Source organism: Carassius gibelio, chromosome A21 (genome assembly GCF_023724105.1).
Source record: "Carassius gibelio isolate Cgi1373 ecotype wild population from Czech Republic chromosome A21, carGib1.2-hapl.c, whole genome shotgun sequence".
Classification (NCBI taxonomy): Eukaryota; Metazoa; Chordata; class Actinopteri; order Cypriniformes; family Cyprinidae; genus Carassius; species Carassius gibelio.
This window is the reverse complement of record NC_068391.1, coordinates 698,175-720,674: the sequence shown is the minus strand read 5'-3', so window position 1 is coordinate 720,674 and position 22,500 is coordinate 698,175. Positions and strand designations below refer to the sequence as shown.

Genomic DNA, 22,500 nt, shown 5'->3' with positions numbered 1-22,500 from the left:
ACAGAGAGAGAGAGAGAGACACACACACACACAGAGAGAGAGACACACACACACACACACAGAGTCACACACACACACACACAGAGAGAGAGACACACACACACACACAGTCACACAGAGACACACACACAGACACACACACACAAACACAGATGATCAATAGAACACACAATTTACACGATAAAGAGAGTTCATTACTGCTGTGGATTGATCAAGATATAATCCACATTAACACACTCACCTCAACCACGAAGGACAGGAAGTACCGGTCGTAATCTTTTGGGCTGCAGCGCAGGATATAAACACCCCTGTGGTTTTCACATCGACGCAAGCGGCTGATGGCGAACTCCGTCCTGACCCGAGAAAACAGTTCAGTTCTGAAGACTGTGTGTGTGTGTGTGTATGTGAGCATGTGTGAGAGTTTGCTTCGGAGTGTGTGTGTGTGAGTCTGTAAGCGTGTGTGTGTGTGTGTGTGTGTGTGAGACTCACGACACTGGCCCGTGGCAGCTGATCTGGATGGCCTCCAGTACTCTAGGGGGCGCCACCTCCTTACACAGGTAGTGATGAGCGTCTGTGGTGAGTCTGTAGTAGCCGTCGATCAGAGACACGAAGGACAGCGCCTCGCTCAGAGAGTGAAACTCCAGCTCCTGCGGGACACAGAGAGAGAGAGAGAGAGAGAGAGATGCTGCAGACACGGATCTGACCCGAGGACGACTGGAAGACTGAAGAGTGACCGATCCTCACCAGCGTCTGACCGTCACGTCTGTTTATGGAGACGATCCGGTTCTCCACAGACCCGTCTTTAGTCCCCTGCTTTACACTGATGTCGATGACGTCCGAGAAATCACAGTAAACCTGTGGATCCTGAACAGGAGAAAGAGAGTCAGAGTGTCCTCTGTCTAGACAGGATTCCGGAGTGTGCACTAGTGAGTGAGTGAGCAGGTGTCTGATGTGAACCGCTCTGACTGCAGGAAGCTGAACTCAAACACACCTCTCGGTCTCGAGCCTCTTTTACTTTGGACCATCGCATGCCGTGGCTCCCGCTGACGATGATGGAGACGCTTCCTGCGGACGGTTCGTTGACGTGAAATAGTTCAGTGTAGAAGGCGGACTGCAGCGTCTCCAGACTCACCACGTACTTCAGCTTCAGGTCTCGCACCGTGGCTTTACACGCGCCGAACTGCTGGATGAACTTCCTGAAGCGGAAGCGGATCCTCTTCCGGGTCACAAAGTGCTGGTTCTGGATGTGCGCTCGCATGTTCTTCGGGAGGAACGACTTATAGCTGCACATGAACACAGAGCAGATCACCAGAGATCAGTTCAGACTCTACGGCCAGCGGCAGGTCAAAGGTCACGGGTGAACGCACCTGTTGTGGTTGTAGATGTCAACAGGTGACTTGGCTTTTTCTTTGGCCAAACGCATCATATCAAGAACAGCCAATCCCAAGCACTCTTCCTGAAACTCCAGGCTGATGGGAACGCTGACCGCACCGCTCAGGAAATCTGACCTCCACTGAGAGACGGACAGGATCAGATGAAGCAGAGTTCACACAGCTGAACACTCTCAGATGGAGATTTGCAGAATAAATAATGTGTGACAGTGTAAAGTGTTGCTGCTCGTGCTAAAAACACAGTTAAATATAACTCTGTCGTGTGATCTGGACGGAGAAAAACACGATTCGTAGCTTTGTCCCACTGAGCCCTGACCCTGACCCTGACCCTGACCCTGAGGAGATGTTGAACATGGACCCTAGCTCTGTGATGTGTGTTTATATGAGACGACATATTTAATAAGCTTAGGGAAAAAATGACCATTTATAAACAGTGGGAAGTGACGTCTGTTTTCTTCATCGTTCCAGTCACAGAGCACTTTATTTTGAGAGAACATCTGTTACTTCGTCCAGATTGGGGGAATTGGAATGTTTACTCAAATCTTTTATTATATAAATTCATTTTTTGCATTCAAAAAGTAGATTTTTGTTTGTATATGCTCTCAGTTATAATTACAGTGGAATCAGCAAAGACGAGCTTTACAAGTCATATATTTGACCCAGTTCATCGTGTCAGTCACACGCTCCTCACCTGAGCAAACAGGTACGCCGCGGTGATGTCATCGAGCACAGGTGTCTCCGAGCTCTTAGAGACGCCGAACCTGCGAGCCGCACTCGAGCCGCTGCCGTACCAGCCCGGGAAATAAAACCTGAGACGGAGAGGGTTTAGAGTCACCTGCCAATCCCAGCATGCACCAGTGCTGCAGCTGATCCTCACCTGATCCTGAACAGCAGCGTCTCATTGGCCGAGGCCTCGATCTTGAGGATGTGATTGGGTGGAAGCCACACTCGGTCTCGCTCTCTCATGAGTCCAAACAGACTGCAGTACGGAGGACTGACACCTGTCAATCATTCACAGCAAACATCAGGAGGCTGCGTGACCTCTGACCTCATGCACTCGGTCTGTGTGTGTGTGTGTGTGTGTGTGTGTGTGCGGCAGCTGCTGCAGCAGCATTAAAGGCGGAACTGCATGAAAAGAGGAAGTAAACGAGGGTGTGTCCTGCACGCACACACACACTCTATCTCTCTCAAGCCCTTAACACTCAGATGGGTAAACAGGAAGTGGTAAAAGTGGGAACAGGAAGTTGGCCAGCTGACAGCATCACTCGAGTCTCAGTAACAGGTCAGTGTCCTGACGTCACTCATCACAGCTGCGCCGATCAGACACGGTCTCAGAGAATGAGATTCTGACACTGCATCGCTCCGTGATCATTCGTGATGATTCGTGATGAGCGTGCGGCCGTGTTCAGGGTATGACTGGAGTCACAGTAAAACTCTTCAGACTGAACTGAACTGGTTAGGGCTAGTTTCTGTGAAGCACTAATGTAAAGATGTCACTAATGAAAACTCTGCATGGGCAGATCTACCGGGGATCTAGATTTATCCCAGGATTAAATATAAATGTTGGAATGCAGATTTTAGCAGCTGTGCTTTATTGTGAGGACATGATAAAAGATGTGTGTATCACGACAGCACGTCTCTTACGATATAAACCCAGCTTCAGGAGACTCGGGAACAGAAGAGCAGCGCTTCACCAACACAGACTCTGCTTTCAGTTATTAGATACTCAGTGATTTTCCATTATTTTGACTTGCGTCCTGTGTTAATATTTTTGTTGCTGTAACCCGTTTGATCGAAGCCTAGCTTTCAGTGCAGATTGAAGACGGCGTTCCTGTAAATGACGCATTAAGAGACTGATTTCATTCAGATGGATCGGACCCTGACGACTGCTGTTTGAGGCTTTAACTTGTTTTTAATTGCATTATAAGTGTTTTATAGCTGATATACTATAGATTAAGCATATGTGATTGAACGCTTGTTTGCTCACAGTCCTCACCCTAAGAACAATGTTCTCGATCCGCCTGATGAGCTGAAAGATTTCCTCAAGCTGATTTCACAACAGGTTTAAGTCAGTCGCACTAATACACCACACTGACCAACAGAAGCTGCTCGGTTTGACCGTGACTTGTGTTTCGGCTGCGCTTCGTCTCTACACCACTGTACGGACGGATCTCTTCTGATAGATCTGTGACACACCTTACCCACGGTCACTAACAGCTGTAGCTAATCAACCTCATGATCTCACTCTGAACACACATCGGTTCTGTGTCCGTCTGCTTTTCTGAAGATACCAGCAGTTACTCACAATTACCTGGACAATATTTATGAATATATATATGTATTTCTTTAGATGAGTAATGACAGATCATCTGGTATGAAGTCCCCTCTCTCTCACACACACACACACACACACACACACACACAGTATAGACATGTGAATTCTGTTAAAAACCCCACGGTTTCCTCCTGCCCTCTTAAGTGTGTATGACTCTCTTCTTCAGAAGATTTATATTAAAAACGGTCCTGACATTGAATGTGTGATAATAATAATCAATAGTCCAAAAGAAGTCTAATGAACTCTGCCAATCCATCATTAGAAGCGCTCGGGGGGGTGAATAAAGGCCTGCTGAAGCGAATCAATGCGCTTGTGTAAGAAAAACATGAAAAAAGTTTTAAATATGGATTTTTTCTTACACGAACACACAGATTCACCCCCCGAGCCATGCGAGGCACTGTTTCTGATGGATTTATGCACTTTATTGGACTTCTATTGGACTATTGAACATCACCACCCATTCACTGCCATTATAAAGCTTGTAAGAGCCTGGACATTTTTAAATCTTTCTCTGATTGGATTCGACTGAAAGAAGAAAGTCATACACACCCTTGAGGGCGAGTAAATCGTGGGGTCATTTTCATTTTCGGGTGAACGGTTCCTTTGATCAGTGTTAACTGCTTTGACTCACTGCACTCCTTGGCGGCGCTGATGCACAGCTCTTCGGTCACGTATTCTCCGGGCGGATAGATGAGCGCGCTCTCCTCGTCTCTGCAGCTGTACAGATGAACCTGCAGGGCGGCGCCACTCGCCCGCTTCTCTGAAGCCCCGTCACCGCTCACACCAGATGCGTTCGCACACGGCTCCATGCTAACAAACGCTGTTAAAGCCATTTATATCTCACCTGAAGAGAGACAGACACCGTTTACTATCAAACACACACTGCTTTATTGGAGAAGATGATCAATTTAATCTTTTTAAACATAACTTCACTAACACAAACCCTGCATTTAGCCTCAGCTTAGGCTCAGTTTTTAGTCGCTTTGGATAAAAGCATCTGTTAAGCTGTGTTGATGTCCTTTTAAACCCTTAAGACTTCCTCTGTGAACACATAAAAGACGTTTAGCAGAATGATCAACAGCTGGAAAACAAGAACAACATAAATACATTTAATCATGTAGCAGATGCTTTTATCCAAAGCGACTTACAAATGAGAGAAGCAGTCAGATCAGCGAGAGAACAACAACAGTACACAAGTGCCATGACGAGTCTCCGTTAGTCTAGCACAGAACACAGAGACAGGCTGGTTTATGTCTTAATATATGAAAGACAAGAAAAGTCCTAGTATTAGCTGGTTAAGTGCTGGCGAGAAAGTCTCAACCAGGTGAAAAGATGCTTGACGTCTGTGTTTTAAATGAATGTAAAAGCAGATAAGTGAGTGAAACCATGATCATCAGTGAAGAAAGATCATTATATGACTGTCACAGGTGATTTAATGTGTTTCTGGAGCATGACGCCCTGATCTCTATCGGTCTTTACTGGATGATGAAGAGTGAAATAAACATCCTGCTCAACTCTTCTCACGACCACAGACTCGACATCTGACGTCTCCATTCTGTGTCACTTTGTGTTCAACTATGAGCTGGTAAAGGTGTGAAAGAAAGAAAGAAAGCAAAAGAAAAAAAACAAACAAACAGTGGAGAAAGAAAAAGAAAGAAGAAAAAAAAACAAACAATGGAGAAAGAAAAAGAAAGAAAGAAGAAAAAACAAACAAACAATGGAGAAAGAAAGCAAGAGAGGTGTTTATCGTGTCTCAGTTATAGCAGTGCTGGGAAACTTGCTTTTAAAAGTAATATAAAGTCATATTCTGGGCGTTTAAAGGCCGTTTCACAGCAGAAGTGAAGTGAACAAGCCTCAGTCTCACAGACAGAAACTTACTAATGTTACTTCATCTGATAAAGTAACTCTGATGTTGTTGTAAATTGTTACTTTCCTAGTTACTTGACAAAAGTAATCTGATTACATGACTCGGTACAAGTTACTTGTAATGTGTTACACTCCCAACACTGGCCTTCAGTTTAACTGCTCGTCTCACAGCGACGCTTTCAATGGTTCTGACTTTTCTGAGACACACACACACACACACACGTGTGTGATAAATGAAAAGGCAAGGAGCAGAAAATGACGCTAAAATAAGCATGTTTGTGGAGTGTGACAGTGGCTTTCACTCTCATGTAGTTCATGTTAAACTTGTTCTCGGCTGATCTGTAGAGTAATGAACCTTGTGAGAGTCAGTGGAGCTCCACAGCGACTGTAACGAGACTCTGGGGATCAATGCAGCAAACAAACACGAGACTCGGACCATCAGACGTCCTGACATCCGTCTGAACATGGACACGGTCAGAGAGAGTCACTATAGTCCACTAACACAGAACGCTCTGCTATCTGACTCCCAAACGAAGACGAGTCCATCTCTGAACAATTACAGTTCGTTACTTAACCAGGGCTTGAAATAGTTGAGGCCACAACAGCAGAGCGTATGGAAATTCACACGCATCGTAACGAGACGCTGATCTCACGTCTGCTTCTGTGGTCAAACACATCAGAAAGAGGAAATGAAAACATCAGAGTGTGAATAATATTAAAGTGAGCGTGATTTAATTGTGTGTGTGTGTGTGTGTGTGTGTGATTGACAGTCACTGCTCTCTTGGGATTTTCCTGAAGAGTTAATGATGTGTTTCCATTAAAGCTGCAGTTAAACAGACGGAGACTAGTTATTCCAACAAGACACAGACATTTTGATTTTAAAAAATAAGCCCTTAAATACAAACTAGACTGTTTTTTTGAGAGATTATTATTTTCTTTTTGTTGTAGCGATCACTCAAACGTGGAGCTCAAACGCATATAATAACATGACAGTGATATGTAACGGCTGTAGGGCACTGAACAGTGAAGTTGAAGTTTATTCAACTTTAAATTCATCTCTATTCGGTTCGTTAATTTCACGTGGAGTGTGTCTTCACACACAGACGGACGTTAATAGACGACTGTAACATTATATATCTCTGTTAATAATACTGTTTAATATGTACTATTTTGGAATCATGGCAGAATATCTTGTGATGCAGAATATCTGATGCTTATTTTCATCATCTCGTCAGAGCTTCAGTGGTGTTTCATACACTCAGGGTTAAAGGATCACCAGAAGCTCATAGTGCTGCATCTGTCCTCGTTCAGAAGTGGAGCAGGTTTCCGTCCGCTCTGAGGTGTGAACACGATTAGATCCGAATGAGTCATTTAAACACCTCATCTGATCTGACATGATTCACTGCTGCGTGTTATAATGAAGACAAGCACACGCAAGAGCAGACGTGTTCCTCAAATCAGCCATGGTCAAATCTAAATGAAAACATTCTAATTCACAGCTGTTTGTTATTAATATATGTTCATGTCTGTGCGTATCTAAATCAAGTAATCCTGGACTTGAGACACGCAGCTGTAAACACAGTCTGCAGACAGGAAGGAAAAGATAAACATTTAAGAGAAATGAGCCTCAGTCCTCATGAAATCCTTCTATTGTTCTTGTGTTTCTAACGTTACATCACAGCAGAATGAAGGTCAAACTGCTAAACTGCTTTTCTTAACTTTCTGATCACAACAAAATGACACACAGTCCCATGAAGGCAGACTGACGCAGACGAGGACATTATCAGGAGGAGCTCAGGGCTGTTATCTGCAGAAGAACACAGCTGCTCTTAGAGATACAGAAACACTTCTGAGCCCTTCCTGCTCTAGCAACCACCAAAACAAACTGCCATCCTTCTACAGACAGAAACAGTGGATCCAGAAGAAGTGCTCAGACAGAAACAGTGGATCCAGATGAAGATTTCAGACAGAAACAGCGGATCCAGAAGAAGATTTCAGACAGAAACAGCGGATCCAGATGAAGATTTCAGACAGAAACAGCGGATCCAGAAGAAGATTTCACACAGAAACAGCGGTTCCAGATGAAGATTTCAGACAGAATGAGCGGATCCAGAAGAAGATTTCAGACAGAAACAGCGGATCCAGATGAAGATTTCAGACAGAAACAGCGGATCCAGATGAAGATTTCAGACAGAAACAGCGGATCCAGAAGAAGATTTCAGACAGAAACAGCGGATCCAGAATAAGATTTCAGACAGAAACAGCGGATCCAGAATAAGATTTCAGACAGAAACAGCGGATCCAGAAGATCTCAAACAGAAACAGCTGATCCAGATGAAGATTTCAGACAGAAACAGCGGTTCCAGATGAAGATTTCAGACAGAAACAGCGGATCCAGAAGAAGATTTCAGACAGAAACAGTGGATCCAGATGAAGATTTCAGACAGAAACAGCGGATCCAGAAGAAGATTTCAGACAGAAACAGCGGATCCAGATGAAGATTTCAGACAGAAACAGCTGATCCAGAAGAAGATTTCAGACAGAAACAGCGGTTCCAGATGAAGATTTCAGACAGAATGAGCGGATCCAGAAGAAGATTTCAGACAGAAACAGCGGATCCAGATGAAGATTTCAGACAGAAACAGCGGATCCAGATGAAGATTTCAGACAGAAACAGCGGATCCAGAAGAAGATTTCAGACAGAAACAGCGGATCCAGAATAAGATTTCAGACAGAAACAGCGGATCCAGAATAAGATTTCAGACAGAAACAGCGGATCCAGAAGATCTCAAACAGAAACAGCTGATCCAGATGAAGATTTCAGACAGAAACAGCGGTTCCAGATGAAGATTTCAGACAGAAACAGCGGATCCAGAAGAAGATTTCAGACAGAAACAGCGGATCCAGAAGAAGATTTCAGACAGAAACAGCGGATCCAGATGAAGATTTCAGACAGAAACAGCGGATCCAGATGAAGATTTCAGACAGAAACAGCGGATCCAGATGAAGATTTCAGACAGAAACAGCTGATCCAGAAGAAGATTTCAGACAGAAACAGCGGATCCAGATGAAGATTTCAGACAGAAACAGCGGATCCAGATGAAGATTTCAGACAGAAACAGCGGATCCAGATGAAGATTTCAGACAGAAACAGCGGATCCAGAAGAAGATTTCAGACAGAAACAGCGGATCCAGAATAAGATTTCAGACAGAAACAGCGGATCCAGAATAAGATTTCAGACAGAAACAGCGGATCCAGAAGATCTCAAACAGAAACAGCTGATCCAGATGAAGATTTCAGACAGAAACAGCGGTTCCAGATGAAGATTTCAGACAGAAACAGCGGATCCAGAAGAAGATTTCAGACAGAAACAGCGGATCCAGAAGAAGATTTCAGACAGAAACAGCGGATCCAGAAGAAGATTTCAGACAGAAACAGCGGATCCAGAAGAAGATTTCAGACAGAAACAGCGGATCCAGAAGAAGATTTCAGACAGAAACAGCGGATCCAGAAGAAGAGCTCAGACAGAATGAGCGGATCCAGAAGAAGAACTCAGACAGAATGAGCGGATCCAGAAGATGATCTCAGACAGAATGAGCGGATCCAGAAGAAGATCTCAGACAAATACAGCTGATCCAGATGAAGATTTCAGACAGAAACAGCGGATCCAGAAGAAGATTTCAGACAGAAACAGCGGATCCAGAAGAAGAGCTCAGACAGAATGAGCGGATCCAGAAGAAGAGCTCAGACAGAATGAGCGGATCCAGAAGAAGATCTCAGACAAATACAGCTGATCCAGATGAAGATTTCAGACAGAAACAGCGGATCCAGAAGAAGATTTCAGACAGAAACAGCGGATCCAGAAGAAGAGCTCAGACAAATACAGCTGATCCAGATGAAGATTTCAGACAGAAACAGCGGATCCAGAAGATAAGCTCAGACAGAATGAGCGGATCCAGAAGAAGAGCTCAGACAGAATGAGCGGATCCAGAAAAAGAGCTCAGACAGAATGAGCGGATCTAGAAGAAGATCTCAGACAGAATCAGCTGATCCAGAAGAAGGGTTAAGACAGAATCAGCTGATCCAGAAGATGATCTCACAGATCTGAATAACGGAGCTCAGACTCACCTCCAGAGAAGACATCCTGCGAGTCTCTCACTGAGTTCTGCTGCTGAGAGAGAGTTAAGACTCTTGTCAAAGTCAGACCACAGACATGTGTGAAGCTGGAAACATTCAGCGGTCGCTGAGTCGAGAAGAAGAGCTTCACAACAGACGAAGAGTTCAATCAAACGAGAAACAGGCCACACGTGTGAAAGATGAGGGGAAAACCCTCCAGATTCAAAGCGAAACAGAAATAGGATCTTAAAGCACAAACACACACACCTCCCGTCGAGCTCAAACATCTCAACTGTCTTTAATATCTCGCGTGTTTGTGTTCATTTATTAAAGTTACTCACTCGGCTGATTCTGTTGTCATGTAGACCCGAGCCGAGCCGCATCACCGGATCTCTCTGAACCCGCGTCCGCAGCTGTCAGACTCACATAGTTACGTCCCCGGAGCGCGTTAGAAGCGGCACAAGAGCCGAACTTCATCTGCGATCCGGATCCACACGGACACTTCTCAGCTGCCGCGCGCACGCACGAACGCAACTGCGTCGGTGGGCGGGGCTTCCGCTTCAGCGTCATCGCATATTAACGACTTAAAGGGACATCACTGTATTTTTATTTACACTAAAATTTTTAATTCTGTTGAATTTTTATCATCAAACGGAACCCTCTATTTGACATAGTCTAGCTAACACATAAATTCACATTTGGCTTAATTTTCCCTTTTTTATTATGCAGTGTCTATGGGCATGTTTGTTCTCAAAATTAATTTGTCAAGCAATCTTTTTCATTTTTACAGCACTTTATACAGGACGAATTCATGACAACGCGTCTTCACGAAGATAAACAGCAGAATCCGTGATGGTGCTTTGACACAATCTGTCCTGTACAAAACATTATATACATAAAGGTCATGATTAATTAATTTCATGAGCAGACATTATTTCTCACTCTGCAGGACCATTTAAATTAAATAAGACCCTTTAACGACAATGCAGCACCTGAAATTCACATGATTTGTTCCTCAATGATGGAGTGACTTTGCAAAATTCATCGGAACTTCTTTACCACTTTAAAGGGTTGACTCGAGAACATGTCAATCTACTGTTCGTTCTGTGTGTTCATCTTCAGTTCTCTCTTCACAGCAGTTCAGTCAGTGTACTGTTTGAGTAAATGCATTACTCCGGGATATTGGTTTGTTTGAACTCAGAGGGAGTGTCAGCCATATTAAAAAAAGTTAACAGCTTAAGTCATTTGTTGATTAATGTGTATTGGAGATGCTAACCATTAGAACCATTCAGTTCGATTTGGTGAACTGGTTCAAAAAGATCCGGTTACATCGAATGATTCGTGCGCAAACCGGATATCACAAACTGCTTTGTTTTGAACTCTCTCAGAACAGACATGGAAGAGAAGACAAAGCTGAATAAAGTCGTAGTTTTTGCTATTTTAGGACAAAAATTTATTTTCGATGCTTCAAAATATTCTAACTGACCCTCTGATGTCACATGGACTACTTTGATGATGTTTTTCTTACCTTTCTGGACATGGACAGTAGACCGTACACACAGCTTCAATGGAGGGACTGAGAGCTCTCGGACTAAATCTAAAATATCTTAAACTGTGTTCTGAAGATGAACGGAGGTCTTACGGATCTTATGAGTCATTAATGACATAATTTTCTTTTCTGGGTGAACTATCCCTTTAAAGCACAGACCCTGTTCCTATTCTGTCTGTAGGACACTATTTAATTTAATAAGAATTAAGCAGTCAGTCCCTTTATGCTGTAACTTATAAATATTTCATTCATATAAAGACAATAAACACACATAAATCTGTCCAACAGTTACATCTATGTGAAATACTAAGCTGATTTTTGTGTCTCCTAAAGAGAAAGAAATAATGATAACGAATAAGAGAAATTTATAAGATTAAAAAACACAAAAAAACAATATCAATGTTTACAATTTTACATAATGTTATGAAAAACAATTACACTGGTTTTAATCACATTAAACCAAAAACAAACAAAACATGCAATAATAAATTAATGTGCTATGGTGATGATTATTTACAAAATCACGTGTATGTGAGGAGCAGTAAAGGTGAGGCTCGTTAGAGTTTATCAGATCTTCAGAGCTCTTCTCAGATCAGTGAAGAAGTTGACCAGACCGCTGGCCATAGCTGTGTCCACCGCCGCCTGCGGCAGCATTCCCCTCAGATCCGTCTGGATGTATCCGGTCAGTACACTGAGCTCCGAGTCCTGCGCCGGCACACAGAACCAGCCACATGGGTGATTGAATCCTCGAACCAGCCCTGCTTTCTGCTCCTCATGATCCACGCTCACACCTGAAGAACACGAGCACAGTCAACACTTTAGATCCACGCTCACACCTGAAGAACACGAGCACAGTCAACACTTTAGCGTCACGCTCACACCTGAAGAACACGAGCACAGTCAACACTTTAGATCCACGCTCACACCTGAAGAACACGAGCACAGTCAACACTTTAGATCCACGCTCACACCTGAAGAACACGAGCACAGTCAACACTTTAGATCCACGCTCACACCTGAAGAACACGAGCACAGTCAACACTTTAGATCCACGCTCACACCTGAAGAACACGAGCACAGTCAACACTTTAGATCCACGCTCACACCTGAAGAACACGAGCACAGTCAACACTTTAGATCCACGCTCACACCTGAAGAACACGAGCACAGTCAACACTTTAGCGTCACGCTCACACCTGAAGAACACGAGCACAGTCAACACTTTAGATCCACGCTCACACCTGAAGAACACGAGCACAGTCAACACTTTAGATCCACGCTCACACCTGAAGAACACGAGCACAGTCAACACTTTAGATCCACGCTCACACCTGAAGAACACGAGCACAGTCAACACTTTAGAGTCACGCTCACACCTGAAGAACACGAGCACAGTCAACACTTTAGATCCACGCTCACACCTGAAGAACACGAGCACAGTCAACACTTTAGATCCACGCTCACACCTGAAGAACACGAGCACAGTCAACACTTTAGATCCACGCTCACACCTGAAGAACACGAGCACAGTCAACACTTTAGATCCACGCTCACACCTGAAGAACACGAGCACAGTCAACACTTTAGATCCACGCTCACACCTGAAGAACACGAGCACAGTCAACACTTTAGATCCACGCTCACACCTGAAGAACACGAGCACAGTCAACACTTTAGATCCACGCTCACACCTGAAGAACACGAGCACAGTCAACACTTTAGCGTCACGCTCACACCTGAAGAACACGAGCACAGTCAACACTTTAGATCCACGCTCACACCTGAAGAACACGAGCACAGTCAACACTTTAGATCCAAGCTCACACCTGAAGAACACGAGCACAGTCAACACTTTAGATCCACGCTCACACCTGAAGAACACGAGCACAGTCAACACTTTAGATCCACGCTCACACCTGAAGAACACGAGCACAGTCAACACTTTAGATCCAAGCTCACACCTGAAGAACACGAGCACAGTCAACACTTTAGCGTCACGCTCACACCTGAAGAACACGAGCACAGTCAACACTTTAGATCCACGCTCACACCTGAAGAACACGAGCACAGTCAACACTTTAGATCCACGCTCACACCTGAAGAACACGAGCACAGTCAACACTTTAGATCCACGCTCACACCTGAAGAACACGAGCACAGTCAACACTTTAGATCCACGCTCACACCTGAAGAACACGAGCACAGTCAACACTTTAGAGCCACGCTCACACCTGAAGAACACGAGCACAGTCAACACTTTAGCGTCACGCTCACACCTGAAGAACACGAGCACAGTCAACACTTTAGCGTCACGCTCACACCTGAAGAACACGAGCACAGTCAACACTTTAGCGTCACGCTCACACCTGAAGAACACGAGCACAGTCAACACTTTAGCGTCACGCTCACACCTGAAGAACACGAGCACAGTCAACACTTTAGATCCACGCTCACACCTGAAGAACACGAGCACAGTCAACACTTTAGATCCACGCTCACACCTGAAGAACACGAGCACAGTCAACACTTTAGATCCACGCTCACACCTGAAGAACACGAGCACAGTCAACACTTTAGATCCACGCTCACACCTGAAGAACACGAGCACAGTCAACACTTTAGATCCACGCTCACACCTGAAGAACACGAGCACAGTCAACACTTTAGATCCACGCTCACACCTGAAGAACACGAGCACAGTCAACACTTTAGATCCACGCTCACACCTGAAGAACACGAGCACAGTCAACACTTTAGCGTCACGCTCACACCTGAAGAACACGAGCACAGTCAACACTTTAGATCCACGCTCACACCTGAAGAACACGAGCACAGTCAACACTTTAGATCCACGCTCACACCTGAAGAACACGAGCACAGTCAACACTTTAGATCCACGCTCACACCTGAAGAACACGAGCACAGTCAACACTTTAGATCCACGCTCACACCTGAAGAACACGAGCACAGTCAACACTTTAGATCCACGCTCACACCTGAAGAACACGAGCACAGTCAACACTTTAGATCCACGCTCACACCTGAAGAACACGAGCACAGTCAACACTTTAGATCCACGCTCACACCTGAAGAACACGAGCACAGTCAACACTTTAGATCCACGCTCACACCTGAAGAACACGAGCACAGTCAACACTTTAGATCCACGCTCACACCTGAAGAACACGAGCACAGTCAACACTTTAGATCCACGCTCACACCTGAAGAACACGAGCACAGTCAACACTTTAGAGTCACTCTCACACCTGAAGAACACGAGCACAGTCAACACTTTAGCGTCACGCTCACACCTGAAGAACACGAGCACAGACAACACTTTAGATCCACGCTCACACCTGAAGAACACGAGCACAGTCAACACTTTAGCGTCACGCTCACACCTGAAGAACACGAGCACAGACAACACTTTAGATCCACGCTCACACCTGAAGAACACGAGCACAGTCAACACTTTAGATCCACGCTCACACCTGAAGAACACGAGCACAGACAACACTTTAGATCCACGCTCACACCTGAAGAACACGAGCACAGTCAACACTTTAGCGTCACGCTCACACCTGAAGAACACGAGCACAGACAACACTTTAGATCCACGCTCACACCTGAAGAACACGAGCACAGTCAACACTTTAGATCCACGCTCACACCTGAAGAACACGAGCACAGTCAACACTTTAGAGTCACGCTCACACCTGAAGAACACGAGCACAGTCAACACTTTAGATCCACGCTCACACCTGAAGAACACGAGCACAGTCAACACTTTAGATCCACGCTCACACCTGAAGAACACGAGCACAGTCAACACTTTAGATCCACGCTCACACCTGAAGAACACGAGCACAGTCAACACTTTAGATCCACGCTCACACCTGAAGAACACGAGCACAGTCAACACTTTAGATCCACGCTCACACCTGAAGAACACGAGCACAGTCAACACTTTAGATCCACGCTCACACCTGAAGAACACGAGCACAGTCAACACTTTAGATCCACGCTCACACCTGAAGAACACGAGCACAGTCAACACTTTAGATCCACGCTCACACCTGAAGAACACGAGCACAGTCAACACTTTAGATCCACGCTCACACCTGAAGAACACGAGCACAGTCAACACTTTAGATCCACGCTCACACCTGAAGAACACGAGCACAGTCAACACTTTAGATCCACGCTCACACCTGAAGAACACGAGCACAGTCAACACTTTAGATCCACGCTCACACCTGAAGAACACGAGCACAGTCAACACTTTAGCGTCACGCTCACACCTGAAGAACACGAGCACAGTCAACACTTTAGCGTCACGCTCACACCTGAAGAACACGAGCACAGACAACACTTTAGATCCACGCTCACACCTGAAGAACACGAGCACAGTCAACACTTTAGATCCACGCTCACACCTGAAGAACACGAGCACAGACAACACTTTAGATCCACGCTCACACCTGAAGAACACGAGCACAGTCAACACTTTAGCGTCACGCTCACACCTGAAGAACACGAGCACAGACAACACTTTAGATCCACGCTCACACCTGAAGAACACGAGCACAGTCAACACTTTAGATCCACGCTCACACCTGAAGAACACGAGCACAGTCAACACTTTAGAGTCACGCTCACACCTGAAGAACACGAGCACAGTCAACACTTTAGATCCACGCTCACACCTGAAGAACACGAGCACAGTCAACACTTTAGATCCACGCTCACACCTGAAGAACACGAGCACAGTCAACACTTTAGATCCACGCTCACACCTGAAGAACACGAGCACAGTCAACACTTTAGATCCACGCTCACACCTGAAGAACACGAGCACAGTCAACACTTTAGATCCACGCTCACACCTGAAGAACACGAGCACAGTCAACACTTTAGAGCCACGCTCACACCTGAAGAACACGAGCACAGTCAACACTTTAGATCCACGCTCACACCTGAAGAACACGAGCACAGTCAACACTTTAGAGCCACGCTCACACCTGAAGAACACGAGCACAGTCAACACTTTAGATCCACGCTCACACCTGAAGAACACGAGCACAGTCAACACTTTAGAGTCACTCTCACACCTGAAGAACACGAGCACAGTCAACACTTTAGCGTCACGCTCACACCTGAAGAACACGAGCACAGACAACACTTTAGATCCACGCTCACACCTGAAGAACACGAGCACAGTCAACACTTTAGCGTCACGCTCACACCTGAAGAACACGAGCACAGACAACACTTTAGATCCACGCTCACACCTGAAGAACACGAGCACAGACAACACTTTAGATCCACGCTCACACCTGAAGAACACGAGCACAGACAACACTTTAGATCCACGCTCACACCTGAAGAACACGAGCACAGTCAACACTTTAGATCCACGCTCACACCTGAAGAACACGAGCACAGTCAACACTTTAGAGTCACTCTCACACCTGAAGAACACGAGCACAGTCAACACTTTAGCGTCACGCTCACACCTGAAGAACACGAGCACAGTCAACACTTTAGCGTCACGCTCACACCTGAAGAACACGAGCACAGACAACACTTTAGATCCACGCTCACACCTGAAGAACACGAGCACAGACAACACTTTAGATCCACGCTCACACCTGAAGAACACGAGCACAGTCAACACTTTAGCGTCACGCTCACACCTGAAGAACACGAGCACAGTCAACACTTTAGCGTCACGCTCACACCTGAAGAACACGAGCACAGACAACACTTTAGATCCACGCTCACACCTGAAGAACACGAGCACAGTCAACACTTTAGCGTCACGCTCACACCTGAAGAACACGAGCACAGACAACACTTTAGATCCACGCTCACACCTGAAGAACACGAGCACAGTCAACACTTTAGATCCACGCTCACACCTGAAGAACACGAGCACAGTCAACACTTTAGCGTCACGCTCACACCTGAAGAACACGAGCACAGTCAACACTTTAGCGTCACGCTCACACCTGAAGAACACGAGCACAGACAACACTTTAGATCCACGCTCACACCTGAAGAACACGAGCACAGTCAACACTTTAGCGTCACGCTCACACCTGAAGAACACGAGCACAGACAACACTTTAGATCCACGCTCACACCTGAAGAACACGAGCACAGACAACACTTTAGATCCACGCTCACACCTGAAGAACACGAGCACAGTCAACACTTTAGCGTCACGCTCACACCTGAAGAACACGAGCACAGTCAACACTTTAGATCCACGCTCACACCTGAAGAACACGAGCACAGACAACACTTTAGATCCACGCTCACACCTGAAGAACACGAGCACAGTCAACACTTTAGATCCACGCTCACACCTGAAGAACACGAGCACAGTCAACACTTTAGAGCCACGCTCACACCTGAAGAACACGAGCACAGTCAACACTTTAGAGCCACGCTCACACCTGAAGAACACGAGCACAGACAACACTTTAGAGCCACGCTCACACCTGAAGAACACGAGCACAGACAACACTTTAGAGCCACGCTCACACCTGAAGAACACGAGCACAGTCAACACTTTAGCGTCACGCTCACACCTGAAGAACACGAGCACAGTCAACACTTTAGATCCACGCTCACACCTGAAGAACACGAGCACAGACAACACTTTAGATCCACGCTCACACCTGAAGAACACGAGCACAGTCAACACTTTAGAGCCACGCTCACACCTGAAGAACACGAGCACAGTCAACACTTTAGATCCACGCTCACACCTGAAGAACACGAGCACAGTCAACACTTTAGAGCCACGCTCACACCTGAAGAACACGAGCACAGTCAACACTTTAGAGCCACGCTCACACCTGAAGAACACGAGCACAGTCAAGAAATTCACAATTGATTCAACACACGGGACATAGCAGCAGTCCGAAACTGACGTCATGGTCTCCGGGGTCTCCAGGAAAAACACAATTCTACACATTAAAAATGTAAAAATATGTTATCAGAGCTGGTATGTGTAATTTAAAGTAATGGATTAAGTTACAGAGTAGAATTTTTGTCAAGTAATCAGAAATGGACTACATTTTGTAAGTAAATCTACGCAGCTCTGTATGTGATCTACTTGACTTTACTGCAACGCTCCAATTAATAAAGATTTTCTAATTCAGCTGAGAGACCACAGCAATCTTCGGTTGGTCTGTGGATTCATGTGATATATATTCACAGGTCAGAGAACGCAGTGAAACTCACATGAGCTGCATTTACTGTCTCCTGCATTCAGGGAAGTTAATGGAACGAGATATGTAGTGTGACCGGCCCTTAAGATTCGCTTTCTCACATGACCTGGACCCAGATCAGTCAGTTCACACCAACAGATGATGAGCAGATGTGTTATGATCTGTCCTCCAGTGGCTTTAATTGAGCTAAACAGCTGATGTGTCAGACAAATGATGTGTTCTCAGCCCTGTATTCGTGAGCGACTGACCGCAGGACAGCAGGCCGCGCTGATATTCGCTGGTGCAGGAGAAATCCACGAACTCTCGAGGAGAGATGATGTTCCACAGCTGCCCTGCGGTGGTGTATTTCACCACACAACAGCCCTGAAAAACACACACCAGGACTTTCAGTTCCTTTAGTCCAGCCGTTTACTTGTCATGTGCACATAAACACGACTTTATAATATGTTTAACCCTAAACACACTTCAGTTAATCTAATCAGAGATTCTAGATGATGTCGACAGGATTGTGAATCACGTTATCACTGAACATTAACCTGCTTTCATAACCCAGTTGTACATTAACGTGTCTCCGCAGACGTTCACCTGGTCTAGTGTTTGCAGGATCTCCAGTGAAGTGATCATACTGTCCCATTCCAGTCTGCGGGCTCCGGGACGGATGAAGTCCATGATCCGCTCCGGATTCTCTGCTACGGTTCCTTCAGCTTTATATCTGCAAGAACACAACCAGAAGCAGTCGCTTAAACTCAAGATGTGAAGACTACCTTTAACTAGTTTGACTTAGTCTTACTTCTCACATTCAAATTACACCAATCTACTTTATTTTATATATATATATATATATATATATATATATGCGCATTAAAAAAGTTACGACAAACTTTTAAGAAAAAAAAACAGATAACTAACTTGTTTTAAGTAGTTTGTGTATTAATGAAGGTTAAAACTCACAGAAATCCGCCGAACTCCTGCGAAGGTTTCCTCCATACAGTCACATCCTTCTGAAAGAGCCAAACAAGAAGAACCGACGAGATTACGGTGTTAGAAACGATTCCGTTTAAACGGGACATAAGTGACTGATTGAACCGAACTGACGGATTTCTTCGCGATGCTCCACTGAGATTCATTCAGACCGTGAAACGATTCGAGCGTCTCGCGCAGCTCCACAGAACCGACGTGTGACAACATCTGAAGACAGACGTAAGAACTGGAATTATCATGTTATTAAAATAATAGACTTCGTCATTTATGAACACGTATATTACAGCATAAATTATTATTAATGCAATAGTTATCTGTCTGGTTGGATGACAACTATGTAAAATCGCTTTAAATACAGTCAAGAATAGTTCTTAATATTTACAAATGATCAGAAAGCATCTAAAAAAATCACAAACAGCTGATCTGAGAATGCAAAAATAATAGTAAATATGATCATGTACCGTGTCGGCGAATATTCGCTCAGATGAAGGTGATTCTGGCGTTTCATCGCGTGTCGAGTTCTCGTTTCGTGTTGGACAGCCAATCAGAAGCTTCGGTTCCGCCTTAAATGTATTTGCCCTCTTTTGATTGGTCAAAGGCAGCTAGAGGCCAAGTATAGGTCTCTGCAGGAAAGTAATGGGACTTACCAGATCAGGGTGTTTTCACACCATGATACCTGATTGGTTGACGTAATAGTGACGTTAGGTTTAGGGGTGGGGTTGGGTAAGGGGCTCATTTAGATTGCATGATTTAGAAACACCCAGCAGTTTGAAAACACCCACATGGTGATAAACGCCCACTTTTGTTCTGCAGAGAGGCGCTCAGGGTCGCGAGCTGATTGGCTGTTTAACTCTCGGATGTTATTCGGTCAGTCTCTCAGCGGCGTTACAGTGTTCAGACACCAGAGGGCGCAAAAACTCACACATTAACCTCTTTAATTCGACAAACAAGAATAAAATCAGTCATTCAAATAAACATATTACAATAGAATGAACAGATGAAGCTTCATCCACACAGAAGGCTCGTGTCAGTATTGCTCTGAATTTATAAAACTGAATCTCAGTGCTGCAGAAGAATCTGAAAAATATGCAGAGGTCTCATATATCCTGGTTGGTGAGGAGTTTCTGCATCCTGCGAATCTTGCGCTTGTTTTTGGGCATGGTCTTGTTATACTGTCCGTTTTTGATGAGATGTTCTTTGCTGTGGTGAATCTGAGCACCGTGTTGCAGCTGAAAGGAGCACAGAGCCTGAAGAGGTTTGAGAAGAACCTGCGAGAAACATCTCATCAGTATCAGATCCATCACACAGACTCCTGTACACACACCTCTTGGACCCTGTGGTTCTTCCTCTGTGTGTGTGTGTGTGTGTGTGTGAGAGAGAGAGAGAGTGAGTGTGTGTGTGTGTGAGAGTCTCTGTGAGACTCATCACTCTGCTCTGTGTTCTGTCCTCCTGTACACACACCTCCTGGACCCTGTGGTTCTTCCTCTGTGTGTGTGTGTGTGTGTGTGAGAGAGAGAGAGTGAGTGTGTGTGTGTGTGAGTCTCTGTGAGACTCATCACTCTGCTCTGTGTTCTGTCGTTCTGTACACACACCTCCTGGATGCTGTGGTTCTTCTCCATGATGGAGAGCGCCGCGGCCGCACACTCCAGGGTGGACACACACATGTTAGTGGGCTGTGTGCGGATCACGTAGTGACTGGAGGGTGCGCTGCGGAGCTGAACCTGTCAGGAGCACAACACTGCCTTCACATCACTGACGACAGATCTCAGATCAGACACTGAATGCAGGTGTGTGGACGCACCTGTCTGGGCAGCTGCAGCAGTGCGTTCCTCAGGAACATGTCTTTGGCCTGACTCCAGGTGCCGTCGATCAGGATCACGCTGTGGGCCGTCGTGGTGAGATCAGTGCTCAGATCCTCCAGATCCTCCGCTCCGTCTCCGGGGTACAGCAGCAGTGTGTGAGCGTCTTTACACACGGCCGCCAGCTCCGGATATCTGACACAAAAACACCAGCAACAACACGTGAAGGCCATCGCAACACAGCAGACACTTCAGCACGTGCTCACGCCAGTCACCTCTCTTCAGAGAAACGCCTCCCGATGAAAACCCTGCACTTTCCCGGCGGGAGACACGCTGCCAGGAGCGGAACCGTGCGCAGAACCCGACTCTCCTGCAGGAAGAAGAACACTCACTGATCTGACGCAGCAGGAACGCCACACGCAGCTCTGAGAGGATGCACACAAACCTCAGCCGGATGCTGCACGATGTAGAGACACGTGGAGACGTCGAGAGGACACGCCGGGAGATACGGACACAGACACACCTTCAGCGGACGACTGCAGAGACACAAGACACACGGAGGAGATCTGATCCTATCTGATGTGATGCGCAGGAGAAAACACATACTGTGATCACAAAACAAGATTTCATTCCCACAGCGTCTTTATTCATGGTCAGGATTGACCGACTCAGTCCTTCACTGTAGTTAAATCAAATGGAGGGAACGAATGAATAAATCATAGCCATGATTAACCAGCAGTGGGAACTAGTTCTTGACTGGGGCTCCGTAGCTTCCAGAACCAGATCTTTTGTCCCGTCCATCTCTGTGGTCATCAGTGTAAATCACTATTATATCAACAGTGGATCTGGCATTTAAATGGTTAAACTCACTTCAGTTCAGTGCTAACACAAACACGCTGCAGTGACACTGGTCTACTCTGTTCAGATTCTATTATATCTCGCTTTCAGCTGAGCAACTATAAAGTGATGAACGTGCTTTGAGCTTGAATCTACAGCGTGTGTGTGTGTGTGTGTAAGTGAGTGAGTGTGTGTGTGTGTGTGTGTGTGTGTGTGTGTGAGTAAGTGAGTGTGTGTGTGTTATGTGTGTAAGTTAGTGTGTGTGTGTGTGTGAGTGAGTGAGAGTGTGTGTGTGTGTGTGTGTGTGAGTAAGTGAGTGAGTGTGTGTGTGTTATGTGTGTAAGTTAGTGTGTGTGTGTGAGTGAGTGAGAGTGTGTGTGTGTG

At 45.5% G+C, this 22,500-nt stretch overlaps 4 protein-coding genes across 11 annotated transcripts in view; all 4 read right to left on the bottom strand.

Moving 5' to 3' along the window:
- The window catches only part of jak2a (Janus kinase 2a), a 17,633-nt gene extending 7,404 nt beyond the window's left edge, over positions 1 to 10,229 (bottom strand). The window contains exons 1-9 of the mRNA XM_052537682.1: positions 10,051 to 10,229; positions 4,358 to 4,570; positions 2,269 to 2,392; positions 2,083 to 2,200; positions 1,368 to 1,513; positions 992 to 1,283; positions 745 to 864; positions 490 to 647; positions 242 to 353 (exon numbers count right to left, since the gene is read on the bottom strand). Coding sequence (XP_052393642.1) covers positions 242 to 353; positions 490 to 647; positions 745 to 864; positions 992 to 1,283; positions 1,368 to 1,513; positions 2,083 to 2,200; positions 2,269 to 2,392; positions 4,358 to 4,559 — 1,272 coding nt within the window. The 5' untranslated portion in view covers positions 4,560 to 4,570; positions 10,051 to 10,229. The remainder of the gene's footprint in view (positions 1 to 241; positions 354 to 489; positions 648 to 744; positions 865 to 991; positions 1,284 to 1,367; positions 1,514 to 2,082; positions 2,201 to 2,268; positions 2,393 to 4,357; positions 4,571 to 10,050) is intronic.
- Positions 10,230 to 11,884: 1,655 nt separating this feature from the next.
- On the bottom strand, positions 11,885 to 18,243 carry LOC127942106 (uncharacterized). Of its 8 annotated transcripts, XM_052537674.1 has the most exons (12): positions 17,945 to 18,243; positions 17,540 to 17,854; positions 16,595 to 17,494; positions 16,235 to 16,369; positions 16,010 to 16,189; positions 14,840 to 15,514; positions 14,120 to 14,524; positions 13,760 to 13,984; positions 13,355 to 13,444; positions 12,725 to 12,949; positions 12,095 to 12,409; positions 11,885 to 12,049 (listed from the first exon to the last, which is right to left on the bottom strand). In XM_052537674.1, the coding sequence occupies exons 1-12, from the start codon at positions 18,241 to 18,243 to the stop codon at positions 12,031 to 12,033; spliced, it is 3,783 nt and encodes a 1,260-aa protein (XP_052393634.1). In that variant the 3' UTR covers positions 11,885 to 12,030. The 8 variants fall into 8 exon arrangements, with proteins under 8 accessions (XP_052393634.1, XP_052393633.1, XP_052393636.1 ...); XM_052537673.1 differs by having other exon boundaries at positions 11,885 to 12,409; positions 16,595 to 17,449; XM_052537676.1 differs by having other exon boundaries at positions 11,885 to 12,409; positions 16,595 to 17,314.
- Positions 18,244 to 18,678: 435 nt separating this feature from the next.
- stard4 (StAR-related lipid transfer (START) domain containing 4) lies at positions 18,679 to 20,406 on the bottom strand. Its single transcript, XM_052537931.1, has 6 exons — positions 20,383 to 20,406; positions 19,942 to 20,082; positions 19,595 to 19,687; positions 19,451 to 19,500; positions 19,085 to 19,211; positions 18,679 to 18,862 (listed from the first exon to the last, which is right to left on the bottom strand). Exons 1-6 carry the CDS (start codon positions 20,404 to 20,406, stop codon positions 18,686 to 18,688), a joined length of 612 nt encoding a protein of 203 aa, XP_052393891.1. The 3' UTR covers positions 18,679 to 18,685.
- The window catches only part of dtwd2 (DTW domain containing 2), a 2,363-nt gene continuing 261 nt past the window's right edge, over positions 20,399 to 22,500 (bottom strand). The window contains exons 2-6 of the mRNA XM_052537688.1: positions 21,725 to 21,815; positions 21,555 to 21,649; positions 21,282 to 21,474; positions 21,073 to 21,201; positions 20,399 to 20,748 (exon numbers count right to left, since the gene is read on the bottom strand). Coding sequence (XP_052393648.1) covers positions 20,578 to 20,748; positions 21,073 to 21,201; positions 21,282 to 21,474; positions 21,555 to 21,649; positions 21,725 to 21,815 — 679 coding nt within the window. The 3' untranslated portion in view covers positions 20,399 to 20,577. The remainder of the gene's footprint in view (positions 20,749 to 21,072; positions 21,202 to 21,281; positions 21,475 to 21,554; positions 21,650 to 21,724; positions 21,816 to 22,500) is intronic.